Here is a 20,378-nt window from a genome sequence, read left to right as displayed (position 1 = left end):
TCAAGAAGGAGCATCAAGTGTTGATGGTCAACAAGACCACCAGTTTCAAGAAAAAGGGAAAAGGGAAGAAGAAGGGGAACTTCAAGAAGAACAACAAACATGTTGCTGCTCAGGAGAAGAAACCCAAGTCTGGACCTAAGCCTGAGACTGAGTGCTTCTACTGCAAACAGACTGGTCACTGGAAGTGGAACTGCCCCAAGTATTTGGCGGATAAGAAGGATGGCAAGGTGAACAAAGGTATATGTGATATACATGTTATTGATGTGTACCTTACTAATGCTCGCAGTAGCACCTGGGTATTTGATACTGGTTCTGTTGCTAATATTTGCAACTCGAAACAGGGACTACAGATTAAGCGAAGATTGGCTAAGGACGAGGTGACGATGCGCGTGGGAAATGGTTCCAAAGTCGATGTGATCGCGGTCGGCACGCTACCTCTACATCTACCTTCGGGATTAATTTTAGACCTAAATAATTGTTATTTGGTGCCAGCGTTGAGCATGAACATTATATCTGGATCTTGTTTGATGCGAGACGGTTATTCATTTAAATCAGAGAATAATGGTTGTTCTATTTATATGAGTAATATCTTTTATGGTCATGCACCCTTGAAGAGTGGTCTATTTTTGTTGAATCTCGATAGTAGTGATACACATATTCATAATATTGAAGCCAAAAGATGCAGAGTTGATAATGATAGTGGAACTTATTTGTGGCACTGCCGTTTAGGTCATATTGGTGTAAAGCGCATGAAAAAACTCCATACTGATGGACTTTTGGAACCACTTGATTATGAATCATTTGGTACTTGCGAACCGTGCCTCATGGGAAAGATGACTAAAACACCGTTCTCCGGAACTATGGAGCGAGCAACATATTTGTTGGAAATCATACATACAGATGTATGTGGTCCGATGAATGTTGAGGCTCGCGGCGGGTATCGTTATTTTCTCACCTTCACAGATGATTTAAGCAGATATGGGTATATCTACTTAATGAAACATAAGTCTGAAACATTTTAAAAGTTCAAATAATTTCAGAGTGAAGTTGAAAATCATCGTAACAAGAAAATAAAGTTTCTACGATCTGATTGTGGAGGAGAATATTTGAGTTACGAGTTTGGTCTTCATTTGAAATAATGCGGAATAGTTTCGCAACTCACGCCACCCGGAACACCACAGCGTAATGGTGTGTCCGAACGTCGTAATCGTACTTTACTAGATATGGTGCGATCTATGATGTCTCTTACTGATTTACCGCTATCATTTTGGGGTTATGCTTTAGAGACGGCTGCATTCACGTTAAATAGGGCACCATCAAAATCCATTGAGACGATGCCTTATGAACTGTGGTTTGGCAAGAAACCAAAGTTGTTGTTTCTTAAAGTTTGGGGCTGCGATGCTTATGTGAAAAAGCTTCAACCTGATAAGCTCGAACCCAAATCGGAGAAATGTGTCTCATAGGATACCCAAAGGAAACTGTTGGGTACACCTTCTATCACAGATCTGAAGGCAAGACTTTTGTTGCTAAATTTTGATCCTTTCTAGAGAAGGAGTTTCTCTCGAAAGAAGTGAGTGGGAGGAAAGTAGAACTTGATGAGGTAACTGTACCTGCTCCCTTATTGGAAAGTAGTTCATCACAGAAACCGGTTCCTGTGACACCTACACCAATTAGTGAGGAAGTTAATGATGATCATCATGAAACTTCAGATCAAGTTGTTACTGAACCCCGTAGGTCAACCAGAGTAAGATTCGCACCAGAGTGGTACGGTAATCCTGTTCTGGAGGTTATGTTACTAGACCATGACGAACCTACGAACTATGAAGAAGCGATGGTGAGCCCAAATTCCGCAAAATGGCTTGAGGCCATGAAATATGAGATGGGATCCATGTATGAGAACAAAGTGTGGACTTGGTTGACTTGCCCGATGATCGACAAGCCATTGAGAATAAGTGGATCTTCAAGAAGAAGACTGACACTGACGGTAATGTTACTGTCTATAAAGCTCGACTTGTTGCAAAAGGTTTTCGACAAGTTCAAGGGATTGACTACGATGAGACTTTCTCACCCATAGCGATGCTTAAGTCTGTCCGAATCATGTTAGCAATTGCCGCATTTTATGATTATGAAATTTGGCAAATGGATGTCAAAACTGCATTCCTGAATGGATTTCTGGAAGAAGAGTTGTATATGATGCAGCCGGAAGGTTTTGTCGATCCAAAGGGAGCTAACAAAGTGTGCAAGCTCCAGCGATCCATTTATGGACTGGTGCAAGCCTCTCGGAGTTGGAATAAACGCTTTGATAGTGTGATCAAAGCATATGGTTTTATACAGACTTTTGGAGAAGCCTGTATTTACAAGAAAGTGAGTGCGAGCTCTGTAGCATTTCTGATATTATATGTGGATGACATATTGCTGGTTGGAAATGATATAGAATTTCTGGATAGCATAAAGGGATACTTGAATAAGAGTTTTTCAATGAAGGATGTGACGCCCCCGATTTGACCGTACACTAATCATGCACGCAAATGTGTACGATCAAGATCAGGGACTCACGGGAAGATATCACAACACAACTCTAAAACATAAATAAGTCATACAAGCATCATAATACAAGCCAGGGGCCTCGAGGGCTCGAATACAAGTGCTCGATCACAGACGAGTCAGCGGAAGCAACAATATCTGAGTACAAACATAAGTTAAACAAGTTTGCCTTAAGAAGGCTAGCACAAACTGGGATACAGATCGAACGAGGCGCAGGCCTCCTGCCTGGGATCCTCCTAACTACTCCTGGTCGTCGTCAGCGGCCTGCACATAGTAGTAGGCACCTCCAGTGTCGTAGGAGTCGTCGTCGACGGTGGCGTCTGGCTCCTGGGCTCCAGCATCTGGTTGCGACAACCAGGTAGAAAGGAAAGGGGGGAAAAGAGGGGGAAAGGCAACCGTGAGTACTCATCCAAAGTCCTCGCAAGCAAGGAGCTACACTACATATGCATGGGTATATGTGTAAAGGGGCATATCAGTGGACTGAACTGCAGAATGCCAGAATAAGAGGGGGATAGCTAATCCTGTCGAAGACTACGCTTCTGGCCATCTCCATCTTGCAGCATGTAGAAGAGAGTAGACTGAAGTCCTCCAAGTAGCATCGCATAGCATAATCCTACCCGGCGATCCCCTCCTCGTCGCCCTGTTAGAGAGCGATCACCGGGTTGTATCTGGCACTTGGAAGGGTGTATTTTATTCAGTATCCGGTTCTAGTTGTCATAAGGTCAAGGTACAACTCCGGGTCGTCCTTTTACTGAGGGACACGGCTATTCGAATAGATAAACTTCCCTGCAGGGGTGCACCACATAACCCAACACGCTCGATCCCATTTGGCCGGACACACTTTTCTGGGTCATGCCCGGCCTCGGAAGATCAACACGTCGCAGCCCCACCTAAGCACAACAGAGAGGTCAGCACGCCGGTCTAAATCCTATGCGCGCAGGGGTCTGGGCCCATCGCCCATTGCACACCTGCATGTTGCGAACGCGGCCGGAAGCAGACCTAGCCTAGTGGCGTTCCAGTCCAATCCGGCGCGCACCACTCAGTCGCTGACGTCACGAAGGCTTCGGCTGATACCACGACGCCGGGATACCCATAACTACTCCCGCGTAGATGGTTAGTGCATATAGACCAAATGGCCAGACTCAGATCAAATACCAAGAACTCGTTATGCGTGTTATGTCGAAGTAACCGCGGACGCCGTCCAGGGCCAGGCCCACCTCTCGCCTAGGTGGTCTCAACCTGCCCTGTCGCTCCGCCACAAAGATCCACTTGCGGGTACTCCTACGAGCCGACCCGACTTTAGTCATCACATGTGTCATGTATATAGTATAAAGTATATACCCGTGATCACCGCCCAAGTGATCACGGCCCGATAGTATAGCACAGCAGACGGACAAGAATGTAGGGCCACTGATGGAAAACTAGCATCCTATACTAAGCATGTAGGATTGCAGGTAAAGGTAACAACAGTAGAAGCAAGGATAGGCTATGCATCAGGATAGGATTACGAAAAGCAGTAACATGCTACACTACTCTAATACAAGCAGTATAGAGAAGAATAGGCGATATCTGGTGATCAGGGGGGGGCTTGCCTGGTTGCTCTGGCAAGTAGGAGGGGTCATCAACTCCGTAGTCGAACTGGGCAGCAGCAGCGTCGGTCTCGTAGTCTACCGGAGAGAAGAGGGGGGAAGAAACAGTAAATACAATGCAAACATAAGCATGACGATGCGTGACATGACAATGAGCGGTGCTAGGTGTGTACTAACGCGACAGTAGGTGGTATCGGCGAAGGGGGGGAACATCCGGGAAAGTATTCCCGCTGTTTCGCGTTTTCGGACAGACGGACCGGAGGGGGAAAGTTGCGAGTCCGATAGGTTAGGGATGTGTGGTGGACGAACGGGCTGCGTATCCGGATTCGTCTCGTCGTTCTGAGCAACTTTCATGTACAAAGTATTTCCATCCGAGTTACGGATTAAAAGATATGATTTTCAAAAGAATTTATTAATTTCTGGAATTTAATTAATTATTTAATTTAATTCGAAATTTGGATTTATGACATCAGCATGATGTCATGCTGACGCCAGGAGTCAACGTTGACCGTTGACCTGGTCAACCTGACAGGTGGGTCCCACCTGTCAGGGGCTGTTAGCTAATTAACTACTGTTTAATTAAATTAACTAACTAATTAGATTAATTTAAACAGGATTAATTAACTTAATTAATTTAGTTAATTAATTAATTAATTAATTAAGTTAATTAAATTTATTTTTACTAATTTTATATTTTTATTATTTTATTTTTATTTTCTTTATTTATTTATTTATATATTATTATTATTATTTTATTTTTAAATCATTTTCATTCATTTTTTTAACGTTCTCTGGGCGCGGGGGCCCACCTGTCTGTGGCCCAAGGGGGTTCGGGCCCAGGGGCAGTGGCTCAAGGGGGCGAGGCCCCACCTGGCAGTGGCCCGGGGGCCTTAGCGGAGCGGGCGAAACTGGTGCGGGAGTGGGCGCCCGTGTGCGCCCGAGGCCACCAGGGGCGGCGACGCCGGCCACGGCAGAGGCCGGCCGCGGTGCGGCTAGTGCGCGGGCCGGGCGGCAGCGACGCGCCGACGTGCGCGGGGGCGAGCGGCGGAGGCGAGGGGAGGTGTGCGCGGCCCAGGGGTGCAGGGCGAGGCCAAGGCAGGGGGGTGAGCACGGCGGGAGGTGCGGGCGCGGCGGTGAGCGCGGCCGAGCGTGCGCGCGGGGCGCGGCGACCGTGGCGTGTGCACGCTGGACAGGGGGGCGGTGGCCACGGCGAGTCCATGGCCGGAGCGGGGCGCGCTGGCCGTGGTCGGTGGAGAGGCGCCCGCGGGGAGGAGCGCTGGGCAAGGGGCCGCAGCGGGCGGACGGGGCGTGTGGTCTGGCGGACCCGGCGACGAGCGCCGCGGGCGGGGTCAAGCCCGAGCGGCGACGGCGCGCGGGTGGCAGGAGAAGGGGCGCGGTCACGCGCGGGCGCGGCCATGGCAGAGAGAGGAGGGGGGAAGCTCATAGAGGAGGAGTAGGGCACGGGCAGCGGGCTCGGGGAAGCTCGGGGTGGCCGGCGATGGAGAGGCGAGGAGGCGACGCCGACGAGTTGGCGAAGGCGTTGGGGTCCGGCGATCTCCTCTCGATCCCGATCCAAATCAGGGGAGAGGGGGGAGATATTTCGGGGGAGTGGGGGGGTGTCGGTGGGGGAGTGGATAAGGGAGTGGGGGCGGGGTGGGCCGGCCGGCTGGGCCTGGGGGTTGGCCCAGTTGGGCCAGGGTCCAGTGGGGGGGGCTCCTTTTCCCTTTTTTTCTGTTTGTTTTCTCTTTTGTATTTTCTTTCTTTTATTTATTTTCTTTTCTGTTTTATTTCAATTTAAATTATTTAGGCATTTTAGAAAAATGTGTTTACTACACCATATTTACTTATGCAAAATATGGCATCTCCCGAACATTTTGTTTTATATTTTAAAAAACTTTTATTGTTGACTCTAATTGAATTTAAATTATGAAACGGTTTTGGATCATCGCACGGTTAACAACAGTAACCGAGGTGACGTGGCATGATTAGCGGGGAATTACTGTAGCTTGATTACCCGGGCGTTACAAAGGACCTCGGTGAAGCTGCTTATATATTGGGCATCAAGATCTATAGAGATAGATCAAGACGCTTAATTGGACTTTCACAAAGCACATACCTTGACAAAGTTTTGAAGAAGTTCAAAATGGATCGAGCAAAGAAAGGGTTCTTGCCTTTGTTACAAGGTGTGAAGTTGAGCAAGACTCAATGCCCGACCACTGCAGAAGATAGAGAGAAGATGAAAGATGTTCCCTATGCTTTAGCCATAGGCTCTATCATGTATGCAATGCTGTGTACCAGACCTGATGTGTGCCTTGCTATAAGTTTAGCAGGGAGGTACCAAAGTAATCCAGGAGTGGATCACTGGACAGCGGTCAAGAACATCCTGAAATACCTGAAAAGGACTAAGGATATGTTTCTCGTTTATGGAGGTGACAAAGAGCTAGTCGTAAATGGTTACGTCTATGCAAGCTTTGATACTGATCCGGACGATTCTAAATCGCAAACCAGATACGTGTTTACATTGAACGGTGGAGCTGTCAGTTGGTGCAGTTCTAAACAAAGCGTTGTGGCGGTATCTACGTGTGAAGCGGAGTACACAGCTGCTTCGGAAGCAGCAAATGAAGGAGTCTGGATGAAGGAGTTCATATCCGATCTAGGTGTCATACCTAGTGCATCGGGTCCAATGAAAATCTTTTGTGACAATACTGGTGCAATTGCCTTGGCAAAGGAATCCAGATTTCACAAGAGAACCAAGCACATCAAGAGACGCTTCAACTCCATCCGGGATCAGGTCCAGGTGGGAGACATAGAAATTTGCAAAATACATACGGATCTGAATGTTGCAGACCCATTGACTAAGCCTCTTCCACGAGCAAAACATGATCAGCACCAAGGCTCCATGGGTGTTAGAATCATTACTGTGTAATCTAGATTACTGACTCTAGTGCAAGTGGGAGGCTGAAGGATATATGCCCTAGAGGCAATAATAAAGTTATTATTTATTTCCTTATATCATGATAAATGTTTATTATTTATGCTAGAATTGTATTAACCGGAAACATAATACTTGTGTGAATACATAGACAAACAGAGTGTCACTAGTATGCCTCTACTTGACTAGCTCGTTGATCAAAGATGGTTATGTTTCCTAGCCATGGACATGAGTTGTCATTTGATTAACAGGATCACATCATTAGGAGAATGATGTGATTGACTTGACCCATTCCGTTAGCTTAGCACTCGATCGTTTAGTATTCTGCTATTGCTTTCTTCATGACTTATACATGTTCCTATGACTATGAGATTATGCAACTCCCGTTTACCGGAGGAACACTTTGTGTGCTACCAAACGTCACAACGTAACTGGGTGATTATAAAGGTGCTCTACAGGTGTCTCCGAAGGTACTTGTTGGGTTGGCGTATTTCGAGATTAGGATTTGTCACTCCGATTGTCGGAGAGGTATCTCTGGCCCACTCGATAATGCACATCACTATAAGCCTTGCAAGCATTGCAACTAATGAGTTAGTTGCGGGATGATGTATTACAGAACGAGTAAAGAGACTTGCCGGTAACGAGATTGAACTAGGTATTGAGATACCGACGACCGAATCTCGGGCAAGTAACATACCGATGACAAAGGGAATAACGTATGTTGTTATGCGGTTTGCCTGATAAAGATCTTCGTAGAATATGTGGGAGCAAATATGAGCATCCAGGTTCCGCTATTAGTTATTGACCGGAGACATGTCTCGGTCATGTCTACATAGTTCTCGAACCCGTATGGTCCGCACGCTTAAAGTTCGATGACGGTTATATTATGAGTTTATGTGTTTTGATGTACCGAAGGTAGTTCGGAGTCCCGGATGTGATCACAGACATGACGTGGAGTCTCGAAATGGTCGAGACATAAAGATTGATATATTGGAAGCCTATATTTGGATATCGGAAGTGTTCCGGGTGAAATCGGGATTTTACCGGAGTACCGGGGGTTACCGGAACCCCCCGGGGGTTTAATGGGCCAAGATGGGCCTTAGTGGAGAAGAGGAGGGGCGGCCAGGGCAGGCCGCGCGCCCCCTCCCCCTCTAGTCCGAATTGGACAAGGAGGGGGGGCGCCCCCCTTTCCTTCATCTCTCCCTCCTCCTTCCCCCTTCTCCTACTCCAACTAGGAAAGGAGGGAGTCCTACTCCCGGTGGGAGTAGGACTCCTCCCTGGCGCGCCTCCTCCTGGCCGTCCGCCTCTCCCCCCTTGCTCCTTTATATACGGGGGCAAGGGGGCACCTCTAGATACAACAATTGATCCCTTGGATCTCTTAGCCGTGTGCGGTGCCCCCCTCCACCATAGCCACCTCGATAATATCATAGCGGTGCTTAGGCGAAGCCCTGCGTCGGTAGAACATCATCATCGTCACCACGCCGTCGTGCTGACGGAACTCTCCCTCAAAGCTCGGCTGGATCGGAGTTCGAGGGACGTCATCGAGCTGAACGTGTGCTGAACTCGGAGGTGCCGTACGTTCGGTACTTGATCGGTCGGATCATGAAGAGGTACGACTACATCAACTGCATTGTGCTAACGCTTCCGCTTTCGGTCTACAAGGGTACGTGGACAACACTCTCCCCTCTCGTTGCTATGCATCACCATGATCCTGTGTGTGCGTAGGATTTTTTTTGAAATTACTACGTTCCCCAATAGCAGGGTGCCAGAACAGGGCCCCGATTGGTTTTTGTTGGCTACAGAGGCTTGCGGTGGCGGAACTCCCGATCTATTGTGTTCCTCGATGTTTTTAGGGTATATGGACATATATAGGCGAAAGAAGTCGGTCAGGGGAGCCACGAGGGGCCCACGAGGGTGGGGGACGCGCCCAGGAGGGTAGGGCGCGCCTCCCTGCCTCGTGGCTTCCTCGAAGCTTCCCTGACGTCTACTCCAAGTCTCCTGGATTGCTTCCGTTCTAAAAATAACTCTCTCGAAGGTTTCATTTCGTTTGGACTCCGTTTGATATTCCTTTTCTTCGAAACACTGAAATAGGCAAGAAAACAACAATTTGGGCTGGGCCTCCGGTTAATAGGTTAGTCCCAAAAATAATATAAAAGTGTTTAGTAAAGCCCATAAACATCCAAAATAGATAATTTAATAGCATGAATACTTCATAAATTATAGATACGTTGGAGACGTATCAGTAGGTCAGCCCATCATACAGATTTAATTTTTCCTTCTCTTTATTTTCTTATTATTTTGCCCTTTCCATTTCTCTCTATATTTCATTTTATCTTACTTTTTCAGTGTTAAATACATTTTAAAATTATTTATATATTTATTTATTCACTGCTCTAATACTTCTTTTTCATTATCCTTTTAATAGTTTTCCTTTTTTAATTTTTATCCGGGAAAAGGATGAGACAACTGTGAATTTGACTCAGGGTAACACAGGGCGACAGTGAAATTCCTTCAAGTTTCAGACAAGCGGTCAAGAAAGGAGCGGTGATGTTGAGTACAAGGAACTCTTATTTGTGATACCTAATAAGTGAGTTGTTCACTTTCATGCAGATCACTGATCGGTGTGTGATGGCGTTGAACGGATTTGGGAGCACAAAGTAGAGTAAAGAGTAACTTAATTTTGCTCGACTGTTTGACTGTGATGGATAAAGGAAGGGACTACAGTTGCAGGTGGAGTCACGTGGAGTTTGGGAGTAGCATCGGTGTTCATGGTATAATCTCAAGCCCAATGTACATAGAGGTTCAACGTATGGATGAATCCAAGGTGGTGGAAAATATTCACCAAGGTGGAGTTCGTTAGAATTACGTCGAATATTATGTACAAGGTATGTTACAATTGGACTCTAAGTCGTACGGTGTATAGATAGGATATGGTGTCGTGTTTTAATAGCACACTTGTATCCTATGGCTCTTATATATGCGGGGATAGACACAAGATGTAACATATGCCAACATAATAGCACAGGCACGAAGGGGAGCCGGTGGTGTGTGCCGGCGCCCGGTCGATCGTGGTGCGGTATTGTAGCGTTGTCATGGGGAGGAGCACCAATAGTTAGGCCCCAGAGATGTAGCCATATCGGTGAAGCTCGTTAACAAATTTCGGTATCATGCCTAGTGTGATTGCTTGGTCCTCGGTAGATCGACTACGCGCTTTGGATTATTCTAACAGATAGCTCCACTATTTAGCCCGTATTTCTCATTCGCCCTCTTATCACTTGGCTTTAGGGGATCTTTCTAATTAAGGTGGCATTCCAATGCGAGCTCTCAAAAGCACATGTGTTTATATCATCCCTCCACCATCGCCTTTACCTCGGCCTTTCGGATAATAACCTCATCAAAATCCTCTTTCGAAAGGTGCACCACCTCTTCCTCTGCCATTTTCATGACTAAATCCACGACAATCGCCATGTCCACGACCCTCATTGACAAGAATAAAGTCACCCCACTAAGGTTTGCTATATCATGTTCTCCGGTACCAGACTCTTCATGTCAATGCCCTATAAGACCACGAGTTCCACAAAAGATCTTACTTCTCTTATTTCACTTGGTACCATTCCCCCTTGTAATACACACAAATCTGCCTAGCCTTCTTCTGACATCAAATTTGACTCGAACCCAAACAAAAGCACCTACATATTCTACTGGTAATTGAATTTGAACTTCCTTAATTTCACCCATATCTCGTGCTCATACCTCTAATCACTTTATCATCCAAATAATTATGGAATAGCTTCAAAACACGTGCCCAGACCATGATTCTGTTAAGAATCACCGCTCGTGGATTTTCGAAACCACTGTATTCCTTAATGATCACTGCTTGATTGCAAAAAAGCCATGCCCCAATGCTCAAAGCCTTGTTCCAACCCCCTAAGCAGCCAAACTGAAGTGTAAATAGATTTGGTTTGAACCCTAACCATTGCCAGCCATCTTGCTTTAACCTCTTAAATACCTCAACCTCATCCTCTAGAAGAAATCATCACCTTCATCTTTTTTTTTGCGGGACATCACCTTCATCTTCATGCAGATCAAGGTGCTGCAAACAGTTCCTGAACCTCTTCTTTTTAAGACCGCACCTTACTTGGTTCCCCCTCATCCTCCATGACTAGATGAGAGTCCTCAAAATCCCGTACAAACCCCACAAGAGACCCATCGCAAGAACAACAGATGGGATCCGGGGGACCCACGTAGGAATTCAGGTGGCAATACACGTGAAAACGGATCCAACAAAACTCCTGATGGCTATCGCCGCCGGAGGAACTGAGAAACCCTAGGTTTTCGCTAGAGGGGAATTTTCGCTTATGAAGAGTTTGAGCGTCAGTTAGGTTTCCAGCCAAACCTGGCCAAACGGGCCCGTCTTGTCGGGCCAGCACGATAGCCCGTGTGCCTGGCCCGTCACGGGCCGGCACGGCACGTGGTTTAGTGGGCCGTGCCTGGCACGTGGTCCGGCTAGGGCCGTGCCTGGGCTGCCTTGCCAGGCACGCGTGCCAGCCCGGCATGGCACGACTAGCGAGCGGGGAGGAGTGCCTCGTACAATCGACAGGCAAGACTAGCGGAAGGAGGGTTGTTTTGTCTAAAAAAAGACTAGCGAGCGGTGGGAGCGGCGCTTCGTACGATCGATCGATTAAAAAATTCATGCGCTAGTGCGCTCCTTTTTTTTCTTTGAGGCAACGCTAGTGCGCTCCTGGCAACGAGCAGTCGAGGGCGTCCCGTGCTTGCGTGCCTGCCGGGCCAGCGTGCCAACACGTTTAAGTCAGGGGCCGTGCCTGGGCCTCAGATGTCAGCACGCGTGCCGGCCCGGCACGGCCCGTGTACTAAGCGTGCCTGGCCGGGCCGTGCCGTGCCTGGCCCGTGTAGCTCAGGCCGGGCCGGGCCGTGCCGTGCCGGGCCGGCCCATTTGGCCAGGTATATTTCCAGCACACACGACCGCGCCTTAGTCTATTGTCGTATCCAAATATCCCGTAGCTTCCGGACCTGGGCCCAAAGTTAACCCCACCTTTGGCTCCCCAGCTCTTCGTCCTTGCCGGAGTCTCGCGCCGCCGAAAACCCTCCTCCTCCCGCCGGAGCCTGCCTGCCATCTCGGGCCGAGGGAACTCTTCCTCCTCCCACCCATCCACCCGGACGCGGTTCCTCTCGCTGGTAAGGCAGCCCTAGCCGGCTAGCCCCGCGCCAAGCCGATGGACGAAACCCTAGCCGCCGAAGCCGGTGCCGCCGCCGCGACGGAGGTGAAGGCGGTCCCGGAGCGGGAGCCGGAGACGCTTGAGGAGGTCATCTCGAGGCATAGGTTAGCCCCCTGACCTTGTTCTGCTCCTCCGCGTTTTAGGCATTTACCTGAGCTGTGGATTTCGTTAATCGCCAGTAAGCTTGTTCGATGGCCGTGAGAGAGATTACGCGTTTGCTCTTGTTGATTTAGGAGGTTCGATGGTCTGAGCCATGCGTTTAGTGATAATTCTGTTCGTGCCTTAGAGGAACAAACATTGGATTTTCTCATGATTATTGATGTTTTAGTTCATTAGATTTGTTGTTTTACTTTGTCCCTGTAACAAGAGAAGCTGAGAAAGATGTCATTTTCATCTTTACTAATAATCTTGGGTTTTGCTTCTGAGCGAGCAAGTTCACAGTTTGCAGAGCTAGCATCTTATTATGTTACTAAGGCAGTGTGATTATATGTGTTTCTACATTCCCTTTTTTTCTCTCTAGTTTAATATCAGTGTTGAATTATCTAGGGCAGTTGAGATAAAATGTTTCCCTGAACCTAGATGGCTATAATTCATCTGAGGCTACTTGAACTAAAACTCTCATTAACACATGAAAATAGGTCACCAGTACAACAGTGCATATAGGTTGCACATAAGGCGTACAAGTGATGGAAGGCTGACTTTTATATCTTTCATGTAATAAATGAAACGCTAAATTTGGTGTGTTTAGCGCTTTTCACAAGAAACATACACTGGCTACATGTTGAAGGTATCAAGGAGTTCCTTCATTAATGATGATTAATGAATGATGCCTAATGCCCAATATTAGCATCCTCGTTTTACATAGTGAAGTTTTAGTTACATATAGCTGTACAATGGAAGTTTATTCTTCTTTAGATCTATTTGTGTATATGCTAATGTCATAGACCAGTGTGCCTTGCTGCTAGGGTGACTGCAACTAGCAGTACTAACACTCGGATAATTTACTCTACACTTAGCAGTAGTGTCTCGAGGAGGTCATCTTGAGGCATCAGTTAGCCTCCCTGACTTTGTTCTGGTTCTAAGCGTTTTAGGCATTTAGCTGACCTGTGGATTTGGTTAATCTTTAATTAAGCTTGCTCGTTGGCTTTGTGCGAGATGCACGGTTCTTTGTTGATTTAGGAGGTTGCAATGGTCCTAGCCATCAGCCATGTGTTTAGTGAGTATTATTGGTCCTACCTGTGAGAAAACGAAGATAGAATTTTGTCATGATTATCAGGGTTTTAGTTCACAACTTTGGTTAGTTCATTAAATTTGTCATTTTTGTTTGTCCCTGGAATAAGAGAAGCTGAGAAAGATGACATTTTCATACTCCCTCCATTCCATAATGTAGTGCATATAGATTTTTTGAGAAGTCAAACTATTTATATCTACAATACTAAATATATAAATTATGAAACTACATCTTATGATGAATCTAGTGATATATGTTTGGCATTCTAGATGTAAATGTTTTTTTCCACAAACTTAATCAAAGTTTGTGAGGTTTGACTTTTTTGAAAAATCTATATGCACTATATTATGGAACGGAGGGAGTAGTATCTCAACTTGGTACTAACTTCAGTACAAAGTTATACAAACGTTGAGACACTTATTTTGGGACGGAGGGAGTAGTATCTTGGGTTTTGCTTCTGAGCGAGCAAGTTCACAGCTCCATAGCTAACATCTCATTATGTTACCAACGCATTGTGATTATATGGGTTTCTACACTACCTTTCCGGAAACCAATACGCTCGCGCACGTTGCTACGTCGCTGTGACATCAGCATAGCAAGCATCCGGTTTTGCATGACCGATCAACGGTTGAGAGCCCGTCACGTGCTATGGACAGGTGCAGCATGTTGGCACGTTATCTTAACCGTTCTAGTTTCCCTATCAGAGTTGCATTGAACTATCGAGAGAAATTGAGATAACATGTTTCCCTGTACCTAGATGGCAATAATTCCTCTTACGCTACTTGAAATAAAACTCTCATTAACACATGAAAATAGGTCACCAGTATAACAGTGCATGTAAGTTGCACATAAGGCATGCGATGGAAGCCTGACTACTATGTCTTTCACGTAATAAATGCAACACTATATTTGATCTGTTAAGCGCTTTTCACAGGAAACATACACCAGATACATCTTTAAGGTATCTAGGAGTTCCTTCATTGATGATGATTAATGAATGAGGCATTGTGCTACTACTATAAGCGTTTTCGTTTATTATGGTGAAGTTTTAGTTAAATACAGCCATACAGTGCAAGTTTCTCCCTCTTTAGGTGTATCCGGTATATGCTGCAGTATGTCATAGACCAGTGTGCCTTGCTGCTAGGGTGACTGCAACCTGGCAGTAGTAACATTCGTTTCTGTACAGGACTACTGAAATTGCTTAGACACTGGAATATTTCATGTGTTGAAATACAATAGTTAATTCTGTTCAAATTCTAAATTTGAGATGATGTCATTTTAAGTTATTTGCCATCAACTCTCTTATTTTAAACCAACTAATTTGAAGGATAATGGATGATTTTGTTATTAGGGTGAGCACCCGTAAGAGTTCTTGGTTTTGCTTTAGTTACCCTGTTGAAAATTGTAACAATTTGTCAAAAATGAATAAATAAATGTAATTTATTTGTACTTTCTTTTCATTGTTAAATTGTGCTTGTGTAGTTCACCTCGCATCCTTAATTATTTTCCTGGTATGTCTAAGAACGATTACTTTTTATATATGTAACAGGAAGGAGAAATCCAAACTCCAGGATAAGGAAACAAGTCTGAAGAAAGCAGCTGCCAAAGGCAGCAAAGCTGAGCAGAAGGCCAAGAAAAAGCAGGTCGAGGAAGAGATATCGCGCCTCTCAGCTGCATTAGAGGCGAAACATGCTGCAGAGCTTGCTTCTTTTGGGTACAAACCTGCAGAAAGCTCTGAAAAGGGGAACCTCGACACCTTAGTGAAGGCCATAGCTGGCGTTTCTGTTTCTAGCAATGCAGATTCTGCGAAGCCGGGGAAGGCTGCAAAACGGCGAGAGAAGAAGGCAAAGGAAGAAGCTGCTCGAGAGCAGCGAATTCAAGAAGAACAAACCAATATTGTCAGTGATCGCATGTTAGAAGACGAGAAACTTGGAAGGAGGCTTGAGCCCTTGGGGCTGACCATTCATGAGATAAAGCCAGACGGCCATTGCTTGTACCGTGCTATCGAGAACCAGCTGTCACTCCATTCCAAGGGCACTACACAGTACAATCACCAGGAGCTGCGGCAAATGACAGCCAAGTATATGAGAGAGCATGCCGCAGATTTCCTCCCATTTTTCCTATCGGAGGGCAAAGCCGAGTCTGGGCCAGACCCCTCGGAGAGTTTCGAAAAGTACTGCGAGGAGATGGAGTCCACCGCTGCTTGGGGCGGGCAACTCGAGCTTGGTGCTCTGACGCACTGCCTAAAGAAGCACATTGTCATATACTCTGGCTCCTTTCCAGATGTAGAAATGGGCAAAGAATACAACAAGTCAGGACCAGGAGGTGACCCTAGCATCAGGCTTTCCTACCACAGGCATGCCTATGGCCTCGGCGAGCACTACAACTCAGTGATCCCCACTGAGTTATCTTGAGTCAGGAAACCTAGATGTACTTGGCCTGTATTTACCCATGAGAAGTCTTTCTGGTCATTCTCTGGTTGAGTGTACCAAATCATAGAATATGTTTAAATGGGATTTTACTTCCCAAACAATTTTGCCTGTAAAACAGTTTTGTTTACTTATTTTGCTGTGGCTGCGTACTGTGTTGATTCTTCTCATCAGCTATACTTTGTTTCCTTCCTACAAATTACTGATATGCATTTGCCTTTCTGTACTTCTTGTTTGCTTTATAGAAAGGCAAAGGCAATCAGCATTGTCATTGTTATTTTGGGTTGGCTTGTAGCTAATTACCAACTTCTATTTGATTCAGTTTGCTGCAATCAGAAATCATAGATTGGCGGGGACAGTATGCATGATCCTGGACAAACAGTAAAATTGTTATTAGTTGTTTAAAAATTACGAAATATTTGAATCTTTTTACAACATGCATGTCCCTATCTTCTATGAAATGGCATATATTGTGATCTGAAAAAAGACATCAATAGTATTTGACAAGCCAGTATTCTTTTGACAGGTACTCCCAACGTATGAGCGATGAAACAAATGTTGGAGATATAGGTGGAGAACAAACACCAATGCAGGTAAATGGTCACATCTCAAATACCTCGAGGCCATTGTGGCACAGGCAACCATGACATGTCACGCAAGTTTCAAGTAACCTCATCTAGAAACAGAAGTTTCAAGTAACCATGTTGCCTGCAGAAGTGCAGACTATGCCATTATGCATGCATGTGTATAGCTGAAGCTGGCAACAGCAATGCAGGTGCTACACTGATGGACCAGGTTTCTGAGGAACATTGATGTGATTTTTTAGGGCATGCGAAAGCTGATGATAACATGCAGATCATGGTGAAATCAAAAATACAAATGACCTAGAGAACAACGGCATCTTAATTAGATGCATTTCAGTCACTGGTCCGAGATCTCAAGGAACCAAAAACACTTTGCCGTGTGAGACATGCAAGACAGGCATACTCACATGTGGCTCCAACACGATCTGTGCTAACCTCACTTGACCGCTGGACCTGACCGTAACTTTCACTCTCATCAAACATGGAAGGTTCTGAAGACTCCATGACAAGTAGGTCTTCATTCTTTTTTTCTCGTTAAGATGTACTAGTACGCAATGGACACAGCTACCCCACTGACAGATACATTCAGGGCCAGAGGTGTGACTATTTAAAGTGCTGTTACAACTTACAAGCGCAGCACAGAACCAGAGCCAATTCCTAGCATAGCCATGGAGCCACCCTTGTCTTCCAAAATGTTTGCCTCTCTCACCATAATACTGATGATGGCTACCTCCGTCGCCCTTGTCTCGGCCGCCTCGCTTGGAAAACAAGCAGGAGCACTCCTTGCTTGGAAAGCCACCCTCAGCAACCATAGCCAAGTCTCCCTGCAATCATGGGGAAACATGTCGTCAGCGCCTTGTAGTTGGCGTGGAATCCGATGCGCTGCACCGTACAACGCGACGACACCGGCATCGGCGCCGGCCGGTTATCACCGGTGTCTCTCTACGGGGTTGAAGCTAAGAGGGTCGCTGGAGTCCATGGACTTCTCGTCCTTGAGTACCTTGGCGACCCTCGACCTCTCGCACAACGAGCTCGCTGGGAGCATTCCTTCAAGTATAGAGCATCTTAGAGAGCTCCATGCTCTACTTCTGCACGGCAATCAGATAAGAGGCTCAATTCCACCTGCTTTAGCAAACCTCACAAAACTCACAACCCTGCGTCTTTCCGATAATAAGCTTGTAGGATCAGTTCCTCTAGAAATTGGGAGTTTAGGGATGCTGAAAGAGCTCAGTATTAGTGTAAACCAACTAGAAAATTATATTCCAACTAGTATAGGAAACTTGACACAGTTGACAACTCTTCATCTTAATACTAACAAGTTCATCGGACCCATCCCTCGGGTAATAAGGAATTTGGTAAACCTGGAGGATTTGCAACTCGGATTGAACAAACTTACAGGATCCATACCAGCATACTTGGGAAATTTGACTAAGCTCACGGCCTTGTATCTCTGGGATAACAACTTGTCTGGCCACATCCCTGAAGAACTAGGTCGTTTGATCAACTTGGAGGAATTGGGGCTTTCTCACAACACACTAACAGGCCACATCCCTCCAGAACTAGGTCGTTTGATCAGCTTAGAGAAATTGGGGCTTTCTGAAAACACACTAACAGGTTATATTCCAACTAGTATAGGAAACTTGACACAGTTGACAACTCTTCTTCTTCATGCTAACAAGTTCATCGGAACCATCCCTCGGGATATAAGGAATTTGGTAAACCTGGAGGGATTGCATCTCGGATTGAACAAACTTACAGGATCCATACCAGCATACTTAGGAAATTTGACTAAACTCACGGCCTTGTATCTCTGGGATAACAACTTGTCTGGCCACATCCCCGAAGAACTAGGTCGTTTGATCAACTTGGAGGAATTGGGGCTTTCTACCAACACACTAACAGGCCACATCCCTCCAGAACTAGGTCGTTTGATCAACTTAGAGAAATTGGGGCTTTATGAAAACACACTAACAGGCCACATCCCTCCAGAACTAGGTCGTTCGATCAACTTGGAGATATTGTGGCTTGATGACAACACATTAATAGGTCCCATCCCAAATAGCATAGGGAATTTGACTAAGGTCACTTCCATAGATTTATTTTTGAACCAACTTTCTGGACACATTCCTCCAGAAATTGGCAGGTTAACGAGATTGGCTTGGTTCCAAGCTTCTCATAACAACCTCTCTGGTGACTTGCCATCGGGTATTTGTGGGAGAGGCCAGCTGAAGTATTTCACCGTCGATGGCAACAACTTGGTTGGTCCCTTGCCTACAAGCTTGCTAAGCTGTAGAAGCCTAATAAGAGTTCGCCTTGAGGGAAATCAGCTCGAAGGAGATATCTCCAAGATGGGAGTTCATCCGAATCTTGTCTATATTGATATCAGTGCAAATAGACTATTTGGTCAACTTTCTGAAAGTTGGGGTGAGTGCCGCAACCTTACCATGTTGCGTGCCTCAAACAACAAGATCACTGGATTCATACCACGAAGCATAGGGCAATTATCATTGTTGCGGATACTTGATGTTTCCTCAAATAAACTTGAAGGACAAATTCCACCAGAAATTGGTGGTCTATCGGGATTGTTCAATCTGAGCCTTGGTAATAACTTGCTTCAGGGAAGTTTTCCACAAGTAATTGGAACATTAAAAGAATTGGCGTCATCATCCCGCGCTCCGTGGAGACGGAGGAGGCCGAGATGATGCTGCGCCGTGCGATGGTCGTCTCCATCACCGGAGACAGACCAGCGGTCGCCGCCCGCGACGTCGAGAGCGTCATGTACGCATCCTTCGACCTCCTCCCCGGCGACTTCACCATCCACGCGCACTGCCCCGAGGACTTCCTCCTCATCTTCGCCACCAGAGAGCTCATGGACCGCCTCTCCGGCGACCACTTCATCAACGGCCCCGGGTTCACTCTCGCGCTCCGCCCGTGGAACAAGCTCGCCCACGCACAACTCGGCTCCCTGGACTGCAGCGTCGAGCTCGAGCTCCGCGGCATTCCAGCGCAGGCATGGCATCTGTCCACCGCCGAGCATCTCCTCGGCACCAGCTGCTGGATTGAGCGACTCCACCCGAACACGCGCTCCCGCGCTGACCTCGCCACCTTCTGCCTCACCGCGCGCACGTGCGACCCCGCGAGCATCCGCCAGGCGGCCATCCTGGAGATCGTCGAGCCCGTCCCCTCCCGCAACCGCACCCTCTCGCCGGCCATGCGCACCCTCATCTACCCGGTCCCCATCATGCTCGCCTCGGCCACACCTCGCCGGCCGGCGCAGCCTCCCGCCCGCAACGGCCCCGGCCCGAGCGATGACGACGCACTGGACGGCAATGAAGGAGGCATCGGTCGCGAGCATGCCGCGGGATGCAGCCGCGGCCGCCGCCACCGACGGCCACGCGGATGGCATGGCTGTCGACTCCGCGATCTGTCGCATGTCCAGTCACCGTGGCCGCGCCGATGGCATCGCCGTCGACGCTGGATGGTGCCAACCTCGCCGTCGTACGGCCGGCGCGGCAATGCCCTCGAGGCGAACACGCATGATGGACCCCTGGCCTGCTACTGGGGGCCCTTGGGCCCTCGTCGCTTTCCGAAAAGGGGAAAGCGTCGGGGAAAGAAAAGGCTGGCGGCCTGCGAAAGATGGACCCCCTACGCCACCACTGTCCTCCCGCCCCGAGACCCGCACCCCGCCACCCATCAGCTCGACAACTGGCCGACGGCCATTGGCTCTGCCCTCCTCCAACCCTGCCCCAACCAGCCCGCCCATGTCGCCTCCCCCACTTGGGGCGGGCCACACGATGACGGCACCGGATGAGGCAAGCCACGACATGCATGG

At 47.3% G+C, this 20,378-nt stretch overlaps 1 protein-coding gene across 1 annotated transcript; it reads left to right on the top strand.

Moving 5' to 3' along the window:
- Positions 1–12,052: 12,052 nt before the first annotated feature.
- On the top strand, positions 12,053–16,114 carry LOC123119560 (OVARIAN TUMOR DOMAIN-containing deubiquitinating enzyme 5). Its single transcript, XM_044539410.1, has 2 exons — positions 12,053–12,406; positions 15,083–16,114. Exons 1-2 carry the CDS (start codon positions 12,300–12,302, stop codon positions 15,945–15,947), a joined length of 972 nt encoding a protein of 323 aa, XP_044395345.1. The 5' UTR covers positions 12,053–12,299; the 3' UTR covers positions 15,948–16,114.
- Positions 16,115–20,378: the final 4,264 nt, after the last annotated feature.

Source organism: Triticum aestivum, chromosome 5D (genome assembly GCF_018294505.1).
Source record: "Triticum aestivum cultivar Chinese Spring chromosome 5D, IWGSC CS RefSeq v2.1, whole genome shotgun sequence".
Taxonomy (NCBI): Eukaryota; Viridiplantae; Streptophyta; class Magnoliopsida; order Poales; family Poaceae; genus Triticum; species Triticum aestivum.
This window is presented reverse-complemented; position numbering and strand designations above follow the sequence as displayed.

What these genes read in the sequence shown, in the direction of transcription:
- LOC123119560 (XM_044539410.1), top strand. Translation starts at nt 12,300, where the DNA reads ATGGACGAAACCCTAGCCGCCGAAGCCGGTGCCGCCGCCGCGACGGAG. An exon ending in GAGGTCATCTCGAGGCATAG is followed by an intron (nt 12,407 to 15,082) that starts GTTAGCCCCCTG and finishes TATATGTAACAG; the next exon opens with GAAGGAGAAATCCAAACTCC.